Below are 23990 nucleotides of genomic sequence, written 5' to 3' on the forward strand. Positions count from 1 at the left end.
TGGTCTTTACTGTGGTCTCTACTCTGACCTGACTGCCTCTGGACCTGGAGCTTCTAGTTGGGGTGGCCTTTAATCCTAATCAAGTCTTCTCTTTCTCCTGGATTCAAGTTTCTCATTTTCATTTTTTCCCAAAATGTTTTTCATCTATGTTTTCCACTCATTAACATTTAGCAGTTTGGAGAAATATTATTTTATCTCATTTATGCCCATTTTTATCACCTTCCCTTTATTTAAAATAAATTTATTTATTTATTTACTTTTGGCTGTGTTGGGTCTTCGTTGCTGCACGTGGGCTTTCTCTAGTTGTGGCGAGCGGGGGCCACTCTTCATTGCGGCTTCTCATTGTGGTGGCTTCTCTTGTTGCACAGCACGGGCTCTAGGCGCGCGGGCTTCAGTAGTTGTGGTGCACAAGCTCAGTAGTTGTGGCTCGCAGGCTCTAGAGTGCAGGCTCAGTAGTTGTGGCACACGGGCTTAGTTGCTCTGCGGCATGTGGGATCTTCCCGGACCAGGGCTTGAACCCACGTCCCCCGTATTGGCAGGCGGATTCTTAACCACTGTGCCACCAGGGAAGTCCCTATCACCTTCCCTTTTGTTTTTACTTTTATTGTCATTTTCTCTTACTTTATTTTTCCTTGCTTTCCCTAGTCTTTTTTTTTTTTTTTCCTTTGCGGCACGCGGGCCTCTCACTGCCATGGCCTCTCCCGTTGCGGAGCACAGGCTCCGGACGCGCAGGCTCAGCGGCCATGGCTCACGGGCCCAGCCGCTCCGCGGCATGTGGGATCTTCCCGGACCGGGGCACGAACCCGTGTCCCCTGCATCGGCAGGCGGACTCTCAACCACTGCGCCACCAGGGAAGCCCTCCTTCCTTAGTCTTAACCAAAGTTAATCTCGTTAATCCCTCTTTACTTTTGCAACTTCTTGGACATTTCCTGGGATGATGCCAACAGAGATTTATTTCTTGGAATTGCTGAAAAGGCCTCCATTCTGCTGACGGAGGTTAGTGATGGCAGCTTGGTGTTAACGGAACAACTCATAACGTTTCTGAAGCCTTTCTTAACTCTTCACCATTGTCTTCGTCTCCTTTGCCCTTTTTACCAGGTTTTTTCTTTTTTTCCAACTTTATTGAGGAATAGTTGACAAATGTAATTGTATATATCTAAATTGCACAACATGATGATTTGATATACATATACGTACATGGCCTCCTCTAATTGTCTTCTCTGATGGCTTTTTTCATATGACTTTCAGTCTCCTTTGTGGAACCATCACCTCCCACATGCCCTGCAACAGTCACAGCTGAGGGCTTGTGGCTCTGTTCCTCTACGGGTTTCTTCAGCTTAGGAGGAATCTCGTCTTCCATGAGATAGACAGCTGGCCTGCTTGTTCCTATTAACTGCACCTTTTGCCAAGAAAAACACCTCTGAGAATTTTCAAACCAGCCCTTACTTGAAAATAAGGTTGGTTTATAGCCAGACTGGTGCCTTTCCATCTGCTGCTTCCTGGAAACGTTTGCATGGTCTCCTGCCTTTCTCCTGGGCCCCTCTTTCAAACTTCTCTAAATTTTTCTCTCTCAATGAGCAAATCTTCTGCTGGCTGAGACACTCAGTGAAATTTCACAAGGAGGTTTGTCTTCTTTCTGTAGGGAATTTATAGTGAACTTGTTTATTCTGTAGAGCTACTGGGGAGGCAGATGGGCCACTTTTTAATCTATTTCCAGAAGGACCCTCAGTTCCTTAGGCTTCTCTGCTTTCTTTTACCTCCATCACCAGCCCCAGCAGTCAGCTCTCTTTTTAGAAGCATTTCCCATCACCCCCCCCACCCCGTGTGTGTGTGTGTGTGTGTGTGTGTGTGTGTGTGTGTGTGTCTCTCTCTCTCTCTCTCTCTCTCACACACACACACACACACACACACACACACACAGAGTCACCAAAGTTCTACCACTTCACAAAAGTCACAGTGTAAGAAGGGATGAGTAGCAGCCGACAACACCCCACTGAGGGGTGGACCCTGGGCAGGTATCCAGCCCGACTCGCCCACTAAGTGACTTGCACCCACACATCCATCTCAGCCTGTATGAGCTTCAAGTTCATGCCCCAGCAAAGCAACAGATTTCCATACGCCATGGGCCGTCAGGGCTGCTCAAAAACACTGGGAAGCGTGTGAATGACAAATCTGCTTGCGCTAAGAGTCCACTCCACCGAGGAACAAACAAAAGCCAGGTGAACAGACCCTTCACCTTCACCGCTGACTGTGCAAGTCTGGGTACAGAATGTCCCATGCAAGAGCACCTGGGGGCAGAATTTGAGAGGTGCAACCGACTCCCTAAGCTCAGAGGTGGGGAAACTGTGACCCAGAGATGGTGTGTGACTTGCTCCAGGCCCCGGCGACTTCATGGCAGGGAGCAGTGGAGCCAAAGCCCTGACTCCCAGGTCAGCCTTCTCTCATAGCCAGAAAGGCCCCACATGAGCTCCATGTAGCTTTTTTGAAAATAAGAGTCCACTAAAAGCAGGGACTCAGATATCTGCAAGCCCATGTTCACAGCAGCATTATTCACAATAGCTAAAACTTGGAAGCAACCCAAGTGTCCATCAATGGATGAACAGATAAGCAAAACGTGATATATATATTATATATATGTATATATATAATATATATATATATATACATATATATATACACAATGGAATATTATTCAACCTTAAAGAGGAAAGAAATTTTGACATATGCTACAACACGGGTGAAACTTGATGACATTATGCTTGGTGAAATAAGCCGGATGCAGATGGACAAATACTGTATGATTCCACTTATATGAGGCACTTAGAACAGCCAAACTCATAGAGATAGAAGGTAGAATGGGTGTTACCAGGGCCCGGGAGGGATGAGGAGTGGGAAGTTAGTGTTTAATGGGTACAGACTTTCAATTTAGGTTGATGAATGTCAGTAAAAGCATAAACTTTTTTTTTTAACCTTTAAAACGGCTAAAATCTGCCCATGAGAAAGACTCCAAGTTACTCTTGGGGCTTGCCATTCAGCAGATGGAAGTAGCAGCCATTACTGTCAATCGTTGTTCTTGCTTTCAAAAAGCATTTAAAAAAATACAAATCTAAAAAAAAAAAAAAAAATACAAATGTTTCCCTAAAGAAGAAAGAGCCCTGTGGTCTGAGGAATGTCTGCCTTGCGCACATGAGGACCTGAATGACAAACACCAGGACCTGCCACAGTTCGGGCTGCCAACAACAGCAGAACTCAATACATTGTGTCAACGGCGGGGCTTTGAATTTCCTGGATTTGTCAATGGATGTCACAACCTCTGTGTTATTTAAACAGATTTTAGTATTTAAAGCAGATCAGGTTTGTTTTTTAAACATTCATTTCGATCCTGAGACAAATTTCCTGTTTGTTTAAGGGAAAATAAAGAGGAACAGTTGTTGATGGGAACCCGCCAGAGAGTCGTGTATTTAGAAGAGAATCAGAGATTTAGCTTTGCTGTTTTGTTATTGTTTTGATGTTGCTGTTGTTGTTGTTGAAATACATAGGACATAAGGAAAAAGTGGCCAATGGCAGCATGTATACAAGGCCCTTCACCGTAACTGCCCCGGTTTCAGCCATGCACCTCCCACGTAAACTGGTTATAGGTTTTCGAACCCTGTTTCATCCCATTATCCTGCCTTTGCTCAACAAGTTTTCTCTACCTGGAATAATTTCACAGGCCTCCTCAAACAATCCCTATTCACCTTTTGAAAATCCATTTCTAAAACTTTTCCTGAGGGGATCAGAAGCTTCTTCTAGGGGCTTCTGTAACCCTTTACCATTGAACACGTCAAATTCTACTGAAATGGTGGTCTCCCCACACAGGAGGTGAGCTATTCATCTTTGTATGTTCGGGGCCCAGCAACAGACTTGCATACAGTAAGTGCCTGAAACAGTTTACACAAATGCACTTGATCGTCAGAGCTGGTAACATAACCCCAAAGATCACAGTGTTGTTTATTTTTAAATCACTTTTCATATATTTGGGATATTGGAACCCAGACCTGAGAACCCTGGAGGCAATCTCTCTGTCCCTCATCTGTGCTTCTTGGACCAATTACCTCCATGGGGCTCCACAGAGAAGATCTGAGACTGGCTGTCTGGTTCCAAGTCCAAAAATGTCAGGGAAGATTCTGATTGGTCCCTGAGCCAATTGACTGTGGCCTGGAAAACAGAGTAATGTAAGAACATGGAAGCTCACCCTTGAACTTCATGGTTGGAATGGAGGAAGGAAGGTTTCCCTGGAGGAAGGTAGGGAAAGTGCTGGGAAGACAGAAGAACAGCTGTCTTCTATACCCTTGCCATCGAAACCATCTGGGAGCTTGCAGGAAATGCAGGATCTCAGGCCCCACCCCAGACCGACTGAGCAACATCTACGGTGGAACAGACCCCTGGTGATATGCATGCACGTTAAAACGTGAGGTGTTCTGCTCCACACCATCCAACTCCAGCACTGTCCAGATGGTACTGCCACATCTCCAGGGAACGGTGGACTCTAGCTTTCTCACAGGCTGTAGAGGCACATGTCAGACTGTCCTGGAGTCCATCTGTGTTTCAGATTCACATATGAATGTAACCAACCCAGCCTTTCTTTTAGGTTAAAGAGTAAATCTAATAAAAATGTATAATCTCAGAACAGGCTGTCTTTCTCGCCTAGGACCAAAGAAACTATGCCAAATCCACTAGACAGAAACCACAGCTAAGGCTGAGAACTCTGTTTGGTGTTTTTTTTATTTATTTATTTTGTGGGGCTGCGTTGGATCTTTGTTGCCGTGCGCAGGCTCTTCTCTAGTTGCAGCAAGCGGGGGCTACTCTTCGTTGCGGTGCGCAGGCTTCTCACTGTGGTGGCTTGTCTTGTTGCGGAGCATGGGCTCTAGGCACGTGGGCTTCAGGAGTTGTGGCATGCAGGCTCAGTAGTTGTGACTCACGAGCTCTAGAACGCAGGCTCAGTAGTTGTGGCACATGGGCTTAGTTGCTCCACGGGATATGGGATCTTCCCGGACCAGGGCTCGAACCCATGTCCCCTGCATTGGCAGGCAGATTCTTAACCACCACCAGGGAAGCCCATTTGGTGTTTTAAAAATATTGAATTAATTTATTCAATATCAATCCTATGATTTATTCCAGGATCAGTTAATGACAGACAAATCATGCTAAACTCCAGGCATAGCTATTAACAGCATTTGGTATCACCTCATTAAAATATACAGTGAGCCATTACTTTTTCAGGTATCAAAAAATGACATTTACTGTAAGCACAGTGGGACTGAGAATATAGCTGAGGAATGTAAAGAGATCAAGGTCACGTGAAGAAAGGATAAATTCTAAACCTAGAGAAACCTCGGATGACTTTTAACAAACTCCTACATTTTACGGAAAAAGCAATAATAGAACAAAATTAGAAAAAAAAAGTGACATAAATATCTAGTTCATGTAAGGTAAGAGAAGAAAGTAACCAAAATTTAAAGAGGGCAGGGACTTCCCTGGCAGTCCAGTGGTTAAGACTCCATGCTCCCAAGGCAGTAGGCATGGGTTCAATCCCTGACCGGGAAATTAAGATCCTGTATGCCTCACGGCATGGCCAAAATTTTTTTTAAAAAATAAAGAGGGCAAAAAATGTCCCAGGTGTCAGGCTCAGCAGTGTCCCATGTATGAATTCATCTGCTCCTCACAACAACCCTCCACAGGAGGGAAGGGTGCTTTGTCCCATTTTACAGATGAAGAAACTGAAGCTCCTTGAGGTCAAATGTCTTGCTCAAAGCACACAGTCACAAAAAGGGAAGAGTGCAGACTCAAACCCAGGTCTCCTGGTTCCTGTGCCAATCCTCCTTTTCCACTTCCAAGTTAACCCTCAATGGTAGCTTTGCTTAACCCTGGAGATGTCAACTTGACTCAGTAGCTCTCAACCCTGGCTGCACAACAGAATCTCCTGAGAAGTTAGAAAACAAAAACAAAAACAAAAACAACTAAAGTCCTGTCCCTTATCAATGAAATTGGAATATCTTATAATAAGGTCCAGGTATCAGCATTAAAAGAAAAAAATTCCCTAGGAATTCTCATTTGAAGGTAGGGTTGAATCCCTCATTAGTGATGTATTCTTTTTTTTTAAATTAATTTATTTATTTATTTTTGGCTGTGTTGGGTCTTCATGCTGCATGCGGGCTTTCTCCAGTTGCTGCGAGCCAGGGCTACTCTTCGTGGTGGTGTGCGGGCTTCTCATTGTGGTGGCTTCGCTTGTTGTGGAGCACAGGCTCTAGGTGCGCGGGCTTCAGTAGTTGTGGCTCGTGGGCTCTAGAGCACAGGCTCAGTAGTGGTGCACGGGCTTAGTTGCTCCGTGGCATGTGGGATCTTCCCGGACCAGGGCTTGAACCCGTGTCCCCTGCATTGGCAGGCGGATTCTTAACCACTGCACCACCAGGGAAGTCCCTAGTGATGTGTTCTTAATTTCAGTAAAAGTATCCACAAAACTGCCAAAATTCACAGAACCACTTTATAACACTGATGAATAAGCCAGTACCTGGTAAATATGACATCATCATTACCATCATCATCACCATCTTCACCACAGGAATAATTTATTATACCATTTTACATTACCACCACAGTGTATGAGGGTTTCAATGTCTTCACATCCTTGTTCTTATTTGTCTTTTTTATTATAGCCATCCTCATGGGAGTGAGGTGGTATCTCATTGTAGTTTTGATTTGCATGTCCCTAATGGCAAGTGATGCTGAACATCTTTTCATGGGCCTATTGGCCATTTATTTATCTTTGTAGTATTGTCTCTTCAGATTCTTTGCCCATTTTTAAACTGTGTTATCTTTTTACCATTGAGCTTTAAGAGTTCTTTATCTGTTCTCGATACAACTCCCTTATCAGATATATGATTTGTCTGTGGGTTGTCTTTTCCTTTTCTTGATGGTGTCCTTTGCAGCTCAAAAGTTTATAATTTTGATGAAGTCCAATTTATCTATTTTTTTCTTTTGTTGCTTGTGCTTTTGGTGTCAAAGCCACATTTTGAGTAGCAAGGAATTCTAAATCACTATTCCATCCAACACCTTAACTAATGATTCACTATACATGAATCATACCATTATATCACAGTTTCCTTTTTATAAAGCCATTCATTCATTCTACCTTCAAATATTTATATTCTACTTTAGAACATGATGTGTCTATCCAAATTAAGTACTACTTTACTTGATTTATAATGAGTTTCCAATGTGAATTTTAGAAGCCAATATCATGCTATGTGATATGAATCCAAGACAACAGAAATCTGAGGATTAGGAGATGAAATAAGCATGTATATTTAATGAAAAAGTCTAGAAAATCTCAAGTAGTAATTCTCCAAACATATTCATAGTAATTTTGAAGAGGCTGGTGACTCGTTCTTTAAGGTAGGAATAGAGGAATGGAGTGTTGAGAATATCTAATCTATCCCCTAAATTTCAGCACTTTAAAGATGTCATTCCATTGTCTGTTGGTATTCATAGTTTCAGTTGAAATGTCAGTTACTTTTTAAATTTAACGTAATGTCTTTTTCCTCTGGTTGACTTTTAAGATTTTCTCTGTCTTTGGTTTTCAACATTTTAACTAGGATATGCCTAAGCATACTTATTTTTCTTTGTATTTTTAGTTTGGGGTTTGGTGAGGTCCTTGAAGCTGTGGGTTGATGTCTTTCAGCAGTGTTAGAAAATTCTCAGCCATTATTCCTTCATATATTGCTTCTCTCCTTACCTTCTAGAATTCCAAGTACGTATATATTAGACATTCTGACAATCTCCCCCATGTCTCTTATACTTTGTTCTATTCTTTCCATTCAATTTCCCTCTTTATGCTTCACTAATCCTGTAACACTGTGTCCAGTCTGCTCTTAGACCCATCCACTAAGTTATTAATTTCACACATATTTTTTTCCGTTAAATAACTTTGATTTTTTTTTTACAGATTCTAATTTTGCATTGAATTTCTCCCATCATTTAATTCATCTTTTCCACTATTTTCTTTAACATATTATTCAGAGTCACTTTTAAGTTATCACTAGCTCCAACACCCAGATCATTTGTGGTTATGCTCTCATTATTTTTTCCACTTAATTATCAGTCATGTTGTTTTCCTGCCTCTTAACATGTCTACAACTTCGTACGTTGAACACTGCATGTAAAAGAACTATAATCAGGGATTGAGTGAATCAGAGATGGGCTATAGCTCTAGTAAGGCTCAGTCCATCTCTACTTTAACTAGTTCTTCAGGTATGGCCCTTCCAGACTTGTGTGTAAGAGCCTGGTAGATCTCTGACTTCTCATTCCTGTAAGTTCTGCCTTTCAGAAATTTTGACCTTAGCTTTTTAGCTTCCCATCCCATGTAGATTCAAAATCTGGCAACAGTCTTTAGGGGAAGGGTCATTGTATATTTGCTTCAGGCTCCTCTTTTTAGCAAGATTTTGTCTCCTAAGTACCCCCAAGATTATGAGCTTTTGCTTTGCCTTTCTGGGCCAACCAGCAGCCTCCAGAACTGCTCCAGAGTTCAGCAAACGTCTCGTGGGAATACTGGACTTGCCTTTGGGGCTCCTCTAGTTTCCAATCCATCAAGCCTGTTCCACATGACTGCCAAAAGCTCTGCTAGTTTCTCTTTCCCACAGAATATTTCCTTTTCTTGGACAAAGTCAGATCCTTAGGCCACACCCAGAATCAGCAAATATCCTTCACCTCCCCCAACCCCATGAAGAAAATAGCCTGTGTTAGTATACCTAGGAAGGTTCTTCTTTGGAAATTTATTTAATTTAGTTCTCATTGCTTCCACAGATCTCTGATTTCTTTAAAAACATGATTTTTGCAATTTATTTGTTTTTCCCCTAGTTGTTTCAGCTGAATGTTGGCCTGTCACAATGTACAACAGTCTACTCTGAAGTAGAGGATTTCCGTTTACTATACAGATGAGAAAACTAAGACATAGAGAGATGGTAAGACACTGGTTTTCAAACCAGATATGGCTGACCACTATTTCCCTAGAGCCACCTTGGATGTCACCATGGTGAGGCAAGGTGGGGAGGCTTTATTTGATTTGTTCTGAACATCTTCCTGATTAGTGACAATCTTATTAACTCATCATTACAATTTAAATTAGCTTTGTATTTTCATCATTGCCTAAGATCTTTTATATATCAGCCAAGGGCAACAGGACTTTCTTAAGGGCACAGTCTCTTTCTCTTCAGACACAGAGATTCAGATATGATGCAACTGATGATGATTAATAAGGCAGACTGGAGGTGAGAGGAACATACAGTTTCCTTTCCTCATGATTCTCTCTGCCTGGGGGGAAGAAACTCTTCTGCTTTCCATCCTTTCAATCTCTTCCAAGTTCACTCTAATGGGAAGAATTATTCATCTGATTGTACACTTAATGAGGCTCACTACACTAGTTAGTGGGATTCCAGTGTTTTAAAGGCAAGAATCCAGACTCCACATGATTTATTTCTTCTCTTGAATCCATGAAATAAAATTTTCTTTACCCTGTCTTCACCTGTTGGGGGGTGGGAGTGGAGGATGGAGAGGAAGCCATGCCTCCTATAGGGAGAAGAAAGCCTTAAGTCTCTAAACTAAGGTTGAGTTTTTCAACTCAACTTTGTTTCCCACTTGCCTACTATTCTTTGTCCATATGTTCTCTTAGTCCATATACCAAGAAGGGAGAAGTGGGTAGAAGAGTTCAAGTACCAGAACTCTGAACTCTTTAACACATGCTGTATGCTGAAAAGACCCATGTGTCTTTTATGCCATCTGACACTGATCCCTTGGTTCCAGCTTCAGAAATCTGTGACCTTTGGACCTTTTATCTTGGACTTGCAATCTTCCTGGATCAGCAGTGCAGAAAGTGTTGGCTCTCCCTCAGAAGGGGTTGGGTGTCAGACTTTTCTCTTTAGTACTCACATTTCTCAAGAGGCCATATTAAATCATGTCTGCTGAAGCAGTGTTCCCTGGTACCTTAGGGGGGGCTTCCTCCTTTCACCTATCTCTCTGGGCATTCCACTTCAGCTCATCCTAAAATACCTGATTTAGTTGGGTTTTTTGTTTTGTTTTGTTTTTGTTTGTTTTATTTTCTATAATATACTACAATTTCTTTGAATAAAGGGGCTATAATTTGCCAAGTATTACTCCTTTGCCAAGAAGTATAAAGAGCAAAATAATGTAGACATACTCAGAACATCCAATCGTCAAAGACAAATGGAGAATTTGAGACTACTCTAATTTTCCTTCAAATTCAATTCAGTGAGACAGCCTGGTATAGTATTAATAGATTCTTCATTCTAGTACTTTTTCTCAACTTTTTCAGTCTCATTTTATTCAGTAAATGTACTCACTTACTGACAGACTTACTTTTAGAATGATGGATTTCTGCCAAAGTTATTTTTCAAACTTTGCCTTGTTGATTAAAAAGTTCTATCAGTCTCCCAGCTAAGCAGTACTCTGTGGTTCTGGAAAGGAGGAGCATGCAGCTAAGGCGTTTTTATATTCTAAGTTATTTTGATCCTCTCAAAGAATAGATCTAATCTCTGCAGTCTATTTTTAGAAATGAAATGAATTTAAGCTCAAAGGAGCTTTAAATAAAAGCACCATAATTATACTTACTCCAAGGTCATGAGGATTTTTTAATCTCCATTTAACAACAACTTCAATTCACATTATTGTTATACTTAGTAATAATGGAGGTGAAGGAATAGATTTGCCAAATGATATACAAGACCTGCTTAAAGTAGGAAATGCGGTGCTCATTTGGTAAAAACCTTTTTGCTACTTCTAACCTGCCTTCTTCCTTAATCCCAACAATTCCTGATGAAATATCAGTTGGGAGAAGTGAGCCTATGATGTCGAGGGCTATACCCCAGCTCCAGGTCTAGTCACACCCAGTTTTACATGACCAAAGAGTGAGAACTCCTTAGAAATGTACAAAGCTTGCAAAAGACTCACTCTACCAGCTCAGTTCCATTTGAGGGATTTACAGAAACCATGAAGACTTTCTAGCTCTTGTTACACAACTCTTGGCACTCACTGCAAAACGTCAATGGGTCACCTGTGCACTCTTTTGCTATGGACTGAATTGTATGACCCTCCTCCACCCTAAATCCATATATTGAAGCCCTAACCTCCAATATTACGGTATTCGGAGATGGGGCCTTTGGAAGGTAATTAGGGTTAGATGAGGTCATAAGGGTCGGGTCCTCATGATGGGATTAGTGACCTTACAAGAAGAGGTCAGAGAGCTTGTGCCCTCGCTCTGCCATGCAAAGACACAGCTGAAGACAACCACCTGCTACCCAAGAAGAGAGCTTCCTCCAGACACCAACACTGCTGGCACCTTGATCTTGGACTTCCCAGCCTCCAGAACTGTGAGAAATAAATGTCTGTTTTTTAAGCCACCCAATCTATGACATTTTGTTATGGCAGCCCGAGCTAAGACATAATTCCTTGCTCTTTTGGAGAGTTTACAAAAGGAAAGCTAAAAAAACAACAAAATGTTTAGGAAGAAGCTTTCACTGAATTAGAAGTGAAAAAGGAAAAGGGCTTTGAGTTATTGCTGGAAGGACACTAAGGCCAAATTCCCCTCACTGAGCCCCTCGCTAGGAACTAGAGAGGCAAAAATGAAAGGCAAGAACCTGCCCCCAGCACCCCATTCTAGTTTAGCTACTTCCAGAGGTTATTAAGCAAATAATTTCAATACCATATGATAAGTGCTAAGACATGGGTATACTCAGTTTGCAGGAACAAGCCCACATCGAGATGATGCCTGAGCTAATCTTGAAGGACAGAAAAGAATTACCAGTGAGGAAGGGTGAAAAGGGCTTTCTACGTAGAAGGAACAGCATGAACAAACTCACAGACGCTAAGCCACTGGGTATTAATGGAAAATGCAAAGTGTGAGTTGGGTGGAGGCCACCATTAAAGCTGAAGGAAACCTGAAGAGAAAGAAAAAACCAGTAGCTGGAAACTGCTTTTCCCTAGCAGGGTATTGAAAAAAATCCCATGGGAATCCTATTCCTTTAAAGATCGTGGGCAGCTGGGTCCAGGACGACTGGGCGTGTAGAATGTCTGGACTTGGACTTCAAAAGAGCTCATTCCAATCTGTTCTTGTGCCGTGTCCGTGGGAGAGCAGTGGGCCAGCACTCTGAGAGTCCCCAGTGTCCCCTTGCTGTGTCACAAACTCACTGACTAACCTCAGGCTGGCCGTTCCCCTCTCTAGATTTCAGTTTCCCCCTCCCTAAGACAAAGGAATCATCTATAAAGTTATTTCTCACGGACTGAATTTTATTCTCTCACTTACAACTTTTTTTTGAAAGGGATGGGGAATTTTATTCATTCCTTGACTTGTTCCAGTGAGAATTTTCAAGAAGTGTAAAAAGACAGTCTTTACAGACTTAAAACATCTGTAGGAAGTAGATAAGAGAGACGAAGATAGGGGGAAAACAAAGACAGGGAGGCAGACATGAGGCTATGACCCCAAGTCCACGCCAGAGATGTCTACTGATGCAGTGGGGAAGGGACTACACATAGCAAGGGAGGAAGCAGCTCAGGAGTTTGGCTGTAGCCACAGCCATGAAGGTCCATGGTCAGTCACACAAGAGGTGTCCCTAAGATGCAGGCAAACGGACTGCTTGGAAGAAGCCATTTAATGTCAGTCTGTCTCCGAAGTTTAAACTGAAAACATAGTTATAGACATTCAAATATATGTTTCAAAAAAGCAGAGAGCAGTTAATTTAGGAAATCTGTCAACTGCCACAGTGAGGCGCAGTGTAGTGACCCAGAGGGAAGAAAATGTCTTGTCTTGTTCCCATGCCATTTACAAGGTACACCCCGTGTACAATTTAGGAAGCTGAGAATAGAGAAATCTGCACCACGGTCCTCGCCTGGGTTCCATTACAGGAAGCAGAAAGTCTGAGTGCAGGGAGCTGGCGGTGCAGCCAGGAGCCCCGCCTGCCTCCATCAAGGAGACAGCGCTCAGCAGAGGCTGCTTTTCTCTGAAGAAACGGTAAAGCCTGTGAAGCAGACCAATCAATACTTCCGCAACGCTACCAGGAAGCCTGAGCTCACTTTCTTTACCTTGGCACTGAGCTGCATATTGATTAGAAACCCTCTCCAACCATGACATTCAAGAGAACTGGTGGCCAGTGCCCAGAAGAGTGAGGCACCACTCTGTGGGTTCTTCTTTTTCCCCAGTAAGTGAAACCCCAGACCATCTGCAGTGCAAAGACAGGGTCAAAGCCAGAGGTGGGAGGGTCTGCTGGACCCAACACCTGGGCTTCCCGGGACCAGCAGGAGAGGAGGCTCAGCTGTGCTTTCTGAGGATGGCACCACTGCAGCACCCACATCGGATTTTTAAAAACTGAATTATAACATAAATACAGTAAAATGCACGACGAGCTTGAATTTTAAGTGTAGGGCTTGTTGAATGTTTACACCTTTAAACACCCATGTAACCACTGCCAGACAGAGAAGGAGCCTAGGTTCCTTCCCAATCAATAAATCTGAATCACCTATGTGGCTGTAGGCTCTTTTTTTTTTACTGTAGTCTACTATTCTATTGTATGGAGAGATCAAACTTTATTTCTCCTTGATTGATGTATGGTCTATTTCCTCAGTTTGGGGCTGTCATGAGTAAAACTACTGTGGATATTCCTATTATGGATTTTAAGAAAATAACAGTCTTACTGAAATAGAGTGCACATACTATAAGATTCACCCTGTTAAAGTGTACAATTCAATAGCTTTTTTAGTATATTCACAGTCATGCAACCATCGCCTCTAATTCCATACCACTGAACATGTCTTGTGGGCATACGTCTTCATTTTTCAATTGAGTGTACACCAGGAGTGGGGTTGCTCGGTCATAACAAACCTTATTTAGCTTTAGTGTTTTCTAAACCAGAAATGTCATGCCACATCCTCACCCACACTTGGTATTGTCAGCCTCTTTAATTTTAGCCGGCCTGGGTTGGGGCGGGTGGTGTGTGTGTGGTTCCACATCAGATTTAAAACCACTTCTGTCTCAAATCCCCATTCTCTTACAACCAACCTGGCACAGACTGTAAGCTGCATTCCCATACTGAAGACTCATCCAACAATCTTTAGGACTGATGCTTCTTCTTTTCCTTTTTCTTTCTTTTTTTAAATAAACACCTGTGACTTCCAAAATATTCCATCAAATGATAAATTAGGTTCCCCGAGTTACTTGAAAAATTGAAAAAAGAACTTTAAAACCCATGGTGCCACTTGAATCCAGTAATTTTAAATTCCTCTTGACACTAGAATGACAAAATGGAGCAAAGCAGAAGCAAAGGTTCTCTAACTACAGGTCAGCAGTTCTCAAATTGTAGCCAAATCCAAAATACAAAGAGCACTTCAAACGTTTCTCCATCTGCAAGCAAAAAGCTCATTCTTTTCAATTAACATGAACGAACATTAACTGCTCAACATACATTATTTCATAGAATCCCTGCAATATTTCTGTGAAGTTATACAGTTACTCCCATTTTACATATGATAAAATGGATACATACAGAGGCGAAGGAATCTTTTTAAAGTTACACTGCTGGAGAGTGGGATTCTTATCCAGCTCTCTGTGTCTCCAAAATGCGGGGCTATTCGTCACTACTCTCTGCTATCTCAGCTTCTTAGCCTGGACAGGTTCACTCTATAAATCTCTGCTGAATAAACTTGCTGAATATACATTTTCTCATAAAGCAACTTGAAAAAATTTTTTTCCGGGAAAAGAAAACCCTCATAAGAAGCATGAGTACTGAAACGGAGTCATGCATTGTGTAATTCTTAGAGTGAACAGTCAACCACCCAAGGATAACATGAAAATAAGAGTAACTCTGACTGGCTTCACAAAAGATAACGGCAGGACTTGATTGGATCCAAGTGGTTCACATAGCGTAGCTCAACCTAAATGTCAGAGCAGGGATATTTCAGCGGAAAAAGCACCAGTTCACTGGGCTCAGAACTGGGCTGGTTTTTCCCTTCAAGTGAGAGTAAGAGATATCCTCACAACCTCAGGCCTTGCATTCCCACCTTAGAAATCCTACTGTAAGCAGTGTCAGCACTACTATTCCAAACTGCCAAGTGTTTGCTGCCATTTGGCCACACCATTCAGAGCTTTTTACTTCTCTCTGTGCACCCTTAAAACGTTAGGATTTGGGGGACTTCCCTGGTGGCTCAGTGGTTAGGAATCCACCTGCCACCATACCCTCTCCCTCCTTTTACTGCCATTACTCTATAGATTACCGAATTGGACAACACGGACCATAAGCCAGCCTATTATTTGATATTCCTCTAAGAAAAGAATACTGTGATCAAATAAACTATGATATATTACAAATTTTCAGATGAATTCTGATTTCAGAGAATGTGACTAGCCTAAAACAAAAAAACATTATCAGAATCAATTAAATATGGGTGTAGTATCATCTCACACAGTATCTTAGGTGCTTCTCATTTCTCCAATTCACACTAACGTTAGGATTTGGGGGACTTCCCTGGTGGCTCAGTGGTTAGGAATCCACCTGCCAATGCAGGGGGCACGGGTTTGATCTCTGGTCCGGGAAGATCCCACATGCCGCAGACCAACTAAGGCCGTGCGCCACAACTACTGAGCCTGCGCTCTAGAGCCCGCACACCACAACTACTGAGCCCGAATGCCACAACTACTGAAGCCCGCTTGCTTAGAGCCCATGCTCCGCAGCAAGAGAAGCCACCACAATGAGAAGTCCGCGCACCGCAACAAAGAGTAGACCCCGGTCTCCGCAACTAGAGAAAGCCCACGTGCAGCAACGAAGACCCAATGCAGCCAAAAAATTTAATTAATTAATTAATTTTAAAAGTTAGGATTTGGGAGCTCAACACTTTGGGAGAGAAGGTTTTGGCAATTACTAGATTTCCCCTTTTGCTGGAGTACACTTTATATGTTTCGTCCTTCACAGATAGCTGAACATTCGAGAAATTAGAAAAGGAGTTCATTCCAAATAACTGAAGGAGAGGTGTCTCTTTGTATCCCCCAGGGCAACCCCAGAAGTCACATGACAAGAAGACAGATGTGGAAATGTAGACAGAGAGAGCCTGTTCCCCTCATAATCTACCCCCCAAAACCACCCAGATATGCACAGAAACAATCAAATAAAATTACAAACACAATCTAATGCTAGTTTACCTAGTTGCCTGGTATCAGGCAATTCATTATTGACTGAAAAAAACCTTTCCTGCCACATATTTGACTAACAGACTGGCTATTTTGGAGTCATATAAACAAGCACACCTGCTTGTACTTAACTGCCTGGCCTTACAGTTAGACGCAGTCTGCTTATAGAAAAACAAAAACAACATCAGAAATCTTAACCTAAAGAACCACTGGGTCAGTTCAAAGTGACAATGCAGAGTCAGGAGGGGAAAAGCAAGTCTGAACTACTTTTTGTAAGGGAGGACATTTTAAACAGGAAAAAATGAGCAAATGACTATCTATAAGCAAATTCCACTCTGGGGGATAAAACAGGAGAACAAGTGTGGGGCGGGATCCGATGGGATACCTGGGGGCCCCGGGGGGCCAGGCCACCGAGATGTCTCTAAGGCACAGCAAGAGAGAAGAGCTATTTTCACAAAATGGCACCAAGTAAATATCTACTAAGTCTTTCAAATCCACATTTCCTTTCTATTATGTGTCAAAACTTAGCTGTCCCATAATGAAACTCTGCTTCTTCAGATTTCCCAAAAACTGCTTCATTTTATTAGCTCTGATTACACCTGCTCATTCTCTAATGACACGGGCAGTTGGTGCTGCCTGAAGCTTGCCCTCTGCTTTGGGCACATACAGGCCATGAAATGCTCCTTGCTAATTACCCCACGTCCGGCCATACCTTGGGGGACTTAGTTCTAGTGATTGGGAGAGAAGATCTTCATAAGGAAAGGTGAACTCAAACTGGATTAATAGCGCAATTAAGGGAAGGAATATGTACATAACAAGAGCATCACTGGGGGCAGTGGAAGGTACTTCAAGAGATACATGTGGGATTGCACCTTTGTTTCTGACACGAGTGCACAAACCTGCCAAGATGTGTAAAATAAGATCAGTGTGTTTAAGCGTTCACTTGGCACTCATTTATTCGATGCTCTCCTACAGTGAACCAAGGACACATCGATTCATCCCCCCAACGAAGGCTCTGTAAACTTTCCCAATTAACTGGCCTTTGTGTTGCAAAAAATCACTTTAATTTAGGTGTTATAAATTGTCTTGGATACTGACAGCACTCCTATAAACCTTGCAGTCAGAACATTTACAGAAATTCCGGGCATTTCCTTTAAAGCGAATTCATTCAGGTCAAAAGTTGAGAAATCCAGAATCGTTATCATATTTTTGCAGTACAGAACATTGTGATGATCAATGGCACTAAAAATAGCCCAGAAAAAATTAGGAGTTCATAATCGGAAACAAGAAAAACAAGAACCTTATCCAAAATAGCAAAGTGTCCATTAACATCACTCACTTCCTTAGGAATTATTTTGACAATAGGAAATGGAATTTAATTTTTTTTTCCCCTTTAATCCAAAACTGTATTTCCCCTCCCATGTGTCCTCTGGGAAAACCTTGCTTATAAACGAATTATTCCCAGATAACCAGCTCCTTGCTGACTGTTTCCATACAGCTCAACAAACACAGAGAAGCTCCTGAACTTGCTATTTCACGTTCCTGTCACTTCAGTGGTGATGTCATGGAAAGACATAGACATGTTATTATTGCCCAGCTAGAGACAGTAAAGGAAAGTATGCTGCTGCCTCTAGGTTTTCATTTTCCAGTGAAAATTATTTTCATTGCCCTAGCTGCTTAGACTGTGAAAAAGAAAAATGATTTAATTAGGAAAACAGTCATAACTCAACTTTGTAAGAACGTTCTTTCAACATAAAAATTACACGACAGCACAGCTTCATTGGGTTTGATCATTTATTTTCATCGGACCGTTCTAGAACACATCAAGGTGCTGAATAACAGCTCGAGGAAGTAAATTAAAAAAATATGAAGCTGCTCCCCAGAAAGGAGTGTGGAGTCTTAAGAAGCTGAGAAAATGGGAAGAAATGCAAATAGTGAACGGAGAGGAGTGGCCTTCTCTTTTGTGATTGCCTTTTACCATCCAGGAAGGGAGGAAAGACAGCAACAGGCTCTGCACACCCAACAGATGGTGATGAAGATGATGAAGATGATGATGATAAAGAAAAAGAAGTAACTGTGCTCATCTCAGCAGCACATACACTAAAACCAGAATGATACAGAGAAGGATGACATGCAAATTCATGAAGCATTCCATATTTTTTGGTAACTATGGGAGCTGAGAGATGTTAACTAAATATATTGTGGTGATCATTCTGTAATATATACAAATATCAAATCATTATGTTGTGTACCTTAAACTAACACAATGTTATATGGCAAATAAATTTCTATAAAACTGTTTTTTTTTAAAAAAAAAAGGAGAAGAGTAGTAGCGGAGCAGGAAGTAGAGGGCGGAGGAGAACTAACACTCTGTTCAGCATAGACCAGACCTAGTGAAAGCGAAACATGATGGGGGTCGTAACTATACTTCCAGGACTTGTCTGTAGTCTGTTCTTGTGTGTGTGTGTGTGTGTGTGTGTCTGTGTGTCTGTGTGCGTGTGTGTGTGTACGCGTGCACACGCGTGTTTGCATGCACCAGAAATGGAATCTAAGTCAGATTCCAGAAGCTGGAAGATTTGTTTACTTGTCACCTCCTCAGAAATTCAAGGTGTGACTTCACCTTAAGCTCTGGAACTTCCCTACAAATATATCTAAAAAAAATTCAGTGGAGAAAAAAATTATGTTATTTAGAAGTCATAAAATCTGTGTGATTCCAATATAAAAGACACTAAGCTTCTTTTCTTTCTTTTTTTAAAATTCCACCAGAAACAGCAAGCAATTCACCCATGGTCTTGGGAGACATTTAAAAATTCCGATCAAACCCTGACAGCACCTGTTGAGGACACTTTTACAAGTTCATCCTATATTTAAAACAGGTTGAATTTTATCTAGTAAACTCACATAGCCAAGCCTCCTTCTTAATTCAATATCTTGGCAATAGGTCAAGAGAAATGTCAACATGTCACTGGAAAAAGAAAGATGTCAGGCCATGCTCCTAAGACCTGGCCAAACAGCCTGAGAGAGAGGCGGTCGAAACTCAAGAGAAATTCCTACCCACTCAAGAGTTCTTCATAAGGATGAATCAAACAGAGGCTAAAACTTACCAGTACAGTCTTCTCAACTCTTTTAAGAGAAACTCCTAAACGGGAAACACAGTTCAGGACTTCGGTCCTTTTACTACACAAGGATGTGTTGTTATGGGGACAGCTTTGCAGGCTCCCTGGCAACCCTGGTGTATAATTAAGGCCAGTGATCACAGAACAGCCAGAGGTAGTTTCCATGGAGACCAACAAACACACATTTCCACAGGCACAGCAACTGTTCTGAATCAATGACTCTTTATATAGGTTTAAAAACATTGTGAATGGTACATCAATTGCTTCCTTTGTTAGGCAATGCCTGATTAAAAACGCTGTGAGAGAGCTGGTTCTCCTGCACCCTGAATTCTGAGCAGTGCCTAGATAGGCAGTTCCCAACTCAATTCATAACCTAGAACTAACGAATACAAATGGAAGATCCAGACTCAGGAATCACTGGTTAATCTGGAGGAAGAATTAAACTAGTGGTCGACAGAGCCAAGGAGGGCCTGCCAGCTGCCGGCACTCACTATTCCAGGGCTGTCTAAATATTATTCAACCCTCTAGCAAGGTAGACATTATTATTATACTTGTTTACAGATGAGAAAATGAAGCACACACCTAGAAATTGTGGCCGAGCTGGGACTCAGAGCTAGGTCAAAATTAAGTCTTGGTCGGGATTTAAGTAACTTTACATAATGCTCTGTGTTTGCATAGCACTTTGTGGTCTATCTTCTTGTACATTCTGCCTTTTTCTTGAAACGTTGAGGAGTCAAGTTTTAGAATTTTCTCGTTTTGCAATATTTCACCCCTTGTTCCTTGCCTCCTTGCTCCACTTCTGCACCCACCACACGCTCCAAGTTCAAAGACTCACGTGGGACCCCATGTCAGAAGGCTGCACCGGGCTTCCCTGGTGGCGCAGTGGTTAAGAACCCGCCTGCCAGTTCAGGGGACACGGGTTCGAGCCCTGGTCCGGGAAGATCCCACGTGCCGCGGAGCAACTAAGCCCGTGTGCCACAACTACTGAGCCTGTGCTCTAGAGCCCGCGAGCCACAACTACTGAAGCCCAGATGCCACAACTACTGAAGCCCACACACCACAACTACTGAAGCCCAAGCACCTAGAGCCTGTGCTCTGCAACAAGAGTCCACCGCAATGAGAAGCCCACACACGGCAATGAAGAGTAGCCCCTGCTGGCCGCAACTAGAGAAAAGCCCGCACACAGCAACGAAGGCCCCAGGCAGCCAAAAATAAAGAAATTCATGAATTAACTTAAAAAAGAGCTAAACCTATAAAACATATAGAATAAATCATAAAGGAAAATCTTACTGACCTTGGATTTGGCAAAGATTTCTTAAACACAACCAAAAAAAAGAAGGCTGCCCCGTCTTCCACCTGGACTGCATGAGCAGCACTCTAGCCTAAGCAGCAATGGGAAGGGAAACCCTAAGCACGAATCGTGACTGTCCAAACTCTAAATAAGAACAGGGACAAACATTCCAATTAACCACATATGGCATTTATACATAATCTTCCATGGGAGAAGGAATTTGGTAATAGAGATGGAAGAAGGTCATATTGCTGAGTGGTTTCCTACTTTACTCTGATCGGTTCTATTAAAGACTTTTTAAAATCTGGCACATGTTTCATTAAGTAGGCACTGACAGCTAATGATATGGTTCCCAGCAGATCATCATTATATATAATCCTACAATTGAATGTAAATGCCATCAGCATTCAGTCCCAAGTATCAGATACAGTCAGCACTGTCAGAGCTCAGTCGAATCGCAACGTTTTTGAACTATCTTTAGATCTTCTAGTGCAGACCCCTTGCTTTATGGATGAAAAAGCTGAGGACTAGAGGGGTTCGGTACATAGTGATCAAAGCCGAAGAGTCTTTCCTTCCCTGAAACCCCTGAAATCCCTGTTCCCCTGCCACGTGACTCAAGGAACAGCCTCCCTCCTATCTTCGCCCTTCTGCCAAGGCTCAGGATAAAGGCTTTTCATTTTCTCTAAAGTTAACCCCCCCCACTCTTTCCATTTCCCTTTGAAACTTATTCTCCCAGTTTCCCCTCATTCTCTAGCATCGTGAAATCTCTGTGTACAGGTGTCTTCCAGTTTCAAGCACGCCCAGGTCCTTCTTTTCTTAGAACAGAAGTTGTCTTTGTTAGATCTACCCACCACCAATCACAATCTTCTATCCACTTTTTATGTATTCTTGAGTATTTATGATCCAGCTTTTGCCCCACTCCGACCCCTGCCTTTGCTTAAAACTGTTTCCTCAAAGGTCAGCAAAGTCCTTGCTCTAGTCTTTTCTCAGTCGGATCTCTTTGACCTCTTGGTGGCATTTTGCTTTACTCCTTAAAATTCCCCCTTAGACTTCCCCGCTCTGAACTCTCCTGATCCCCCTTCTACCTTCTGGCTATTACTTCTCTCTCCTGCTCATTATCGGTCCCTGGCATCTAAGTGTCGCCCAAGCTAAGTTGCAAGCCTCTTCTCTGTTCTCCCCAAATTCTTTCACTCTCTCAGTGAGCTCATCAATTTATACATTTTCTTGATTTCAACTCCATCTTTCTACAGGCGGAGCCCAAATGGACATGCAGAGCTCCGAGCCCTTGCCTACATCTGACCCCACGTTTCCAACAAAAAAGAGCTCCATGTAGATGTTTTATCACCATACACATTTGTCTAAAATGTATATCACCAGCTTTCCTCCCCAATGATGTTCTTTCACAATCACCCCCATTTCTGTCTGTAATGCCATGGATTTCCCATGTCTCTAGCTACAAACCTTGGAGCCATTTGTGACCTTCCATACCCATCATTCCTATGTCCAAACTATCCCCCCATCTGTTCTAAAATGATTTGTCTTTGTTATCTAATTCTTTTATCACATCACAGAACAATTATATGGTAAGTTGTGTACTTAAAATTTATTTTCCTTCTAATTGTAAGTCAAGTTTGACCTTTCACCTTTCTTCTTGCCATCACTACCTTGATTCACCTCCCTTCGGAATGGTTGGAAGTCATTTCCAATCTGTCTTAAGCACTGCTGCTATATTAACCTGCTTAAAACATTACCCTTGGTCAGTCTCATTCTGAGGTTCACAATGGTCTCTGTGGCATGGCTTTTAGGGATACCTATAATCTGACTCTTCTATGCCCAGTTTTTCCCCCACCCCTGTACATTCTCCTCCTCCTCTAGCTAAATTTATTTCCTCCTGGTTCCCCATCTGCACATCCTTCTGCTTAACCTCTCTGCCTGTGAGTTTTTCACAGAATCCAAATTCTCCTCTGGGCCAATGGAACATCTTTTTGAGTCACTTTCTGAATATACTGGCACCGAGTAGAGTCGCAATGACGTGGGGGAAAGGCTGTATTGCTAAGTACAATTATGTTATATTCCAAATGTCAGCACATTTTGATGTATAAGTGGTCCATTATGATTTGCAAATATTTTCTCCTAGACTGTGGCTTATCTTTTCATTTTCTTAATGGTGTCTTTTGAATTACAAAATATTTTAACTTAAATGCAGTCTAATTTATCAATTATTTTATGGCTCATGCTTTTGGTGTCATATCTAAGAACTCTTTGCTTAAACCAAGGTCATTAAGATTTTTTCCTGTTTTTTCTTCTAAGAGTATTCTAGTTTTAGCTCTAACATTTAGGTCTATGATCCATCTTGAATTAACAATGCAAGGCAAGGGTCTAGGTACTTTTTTTTCCCCAGCATATGGACTGTTACAGCCTCATTTGCTGAAGAGAAAACCCCTTCTCCATTGAACTGCCTAGGCACCTTTATCGAAAATCAATAGGGACTTCCTTGGTGGCGCAGTGGTTAAAACTCTGCACTCCCAATGCAGGGGCCCGGGTTTGGTCACTGGTCAGGGAACTAGATCCCACATGCATGCTGCAACTAAGAGTTTGTATGCCACACCTAAGGAGCCAGTGAGCCGCAACTAAGACCCAGTGCAACCAAATAAATAAATAAAATAAAATCTTAAAAAATATACATTGACACCCTTTAAAAAAAAAAGAAAAGAAAATCAATAGACCTTAATGTCTACCCTTATGCCAATACCAAAATGTCTTGATTATTCTAGCTTTATAGTGAGTTCCAAATTATGTAGCTCAAGTCCTCCAACTTTGTTTTTCTTTTTCTTTTGTTTTGGCTATGGCATTTCCAAATAAATTTAGGATCAGTTTGTGAATTTGTACAATTTAGGAAGAATTTCCATCTTAACAATATTGAGTCTCTCCATTTATTGAGATCTTCTTTAATTTCTCTCAGAAAGGTTTCGTAGTTTTCAGTGTATAAATCTTACACCTCTTTGTTAAGTTCCTAAGTATTTTTTTCTTTTTGATGCTATTGTGAATGGAATTGTTTCCTTAATTTCATTTTTTTGGGCTTCCCTGGTGGCGCAGTGGTTGAGAGTCCGCCTGCCGACGCAGGGGACACGGGTTCGTGCCCCAGTCCGGGAGGATCCCACATGCCGCGGAGCGGCTGGGCCCGTGAGCCACGGCCGCTGAGCCTGCGCATCCAGAGCCTGTGCTCCACAAAGGGAGAGGCCACAACAGTGAGAGGCCCGCGTACCAGAAAAAAAAAAAAAAATTTCATTTTTTTGAACATGACTGTTCATTATTAATACATAAAGTACAATTGATCTTGCACCCTGAGACCTTGAGAAAT

General features: G+C 42.1%; 1 protein-coding gene across 8 annotated transcripts in view; it reads right to left on the bottom strand.

Moving 5' to 3' along the window:
* TMEM241 (transmembrane protein 241) overlaps positions 1-23990 on the bottom strand; it is a 112066-nt gene that overhangs the window by 15272 nt on the left and 72804 nt on the right. For 2 of the 8 annotated variants that reach the window (XM_055080501.1, XM_055080502.1), the window contains exon 14: positions 4095-4197. The exons of 5 other annotated variants lie outside the window; for them this stretch is intronic. In XM_055080501.1, the coding sequence (XP_054936476.1) occupies positions 4095-4197 (103 nt within the window). Of the gene's footprint in view, positions 1-257; positions 1637-4094; positions 4198-23990 lie in introns of all 8 variants that reach the window. One more of the 8 variants, XR_008615955.1, reaches the window with a different exon arrangement.

This window comes from Physeter macrocephalus, chromosome 19 (assembly GCF_002837175.3).
Source record: "Physeter macrocephalus isolate SW-GA chromosome 19, ASM283717v5, whole genome shotgun sequence".
Lineage (NCBI taxonomy): Eukaryota > Metazoa > Chordata > Mammalia > Artiodactyla > Physeteridae > Physeter > Physeter macrocephalus.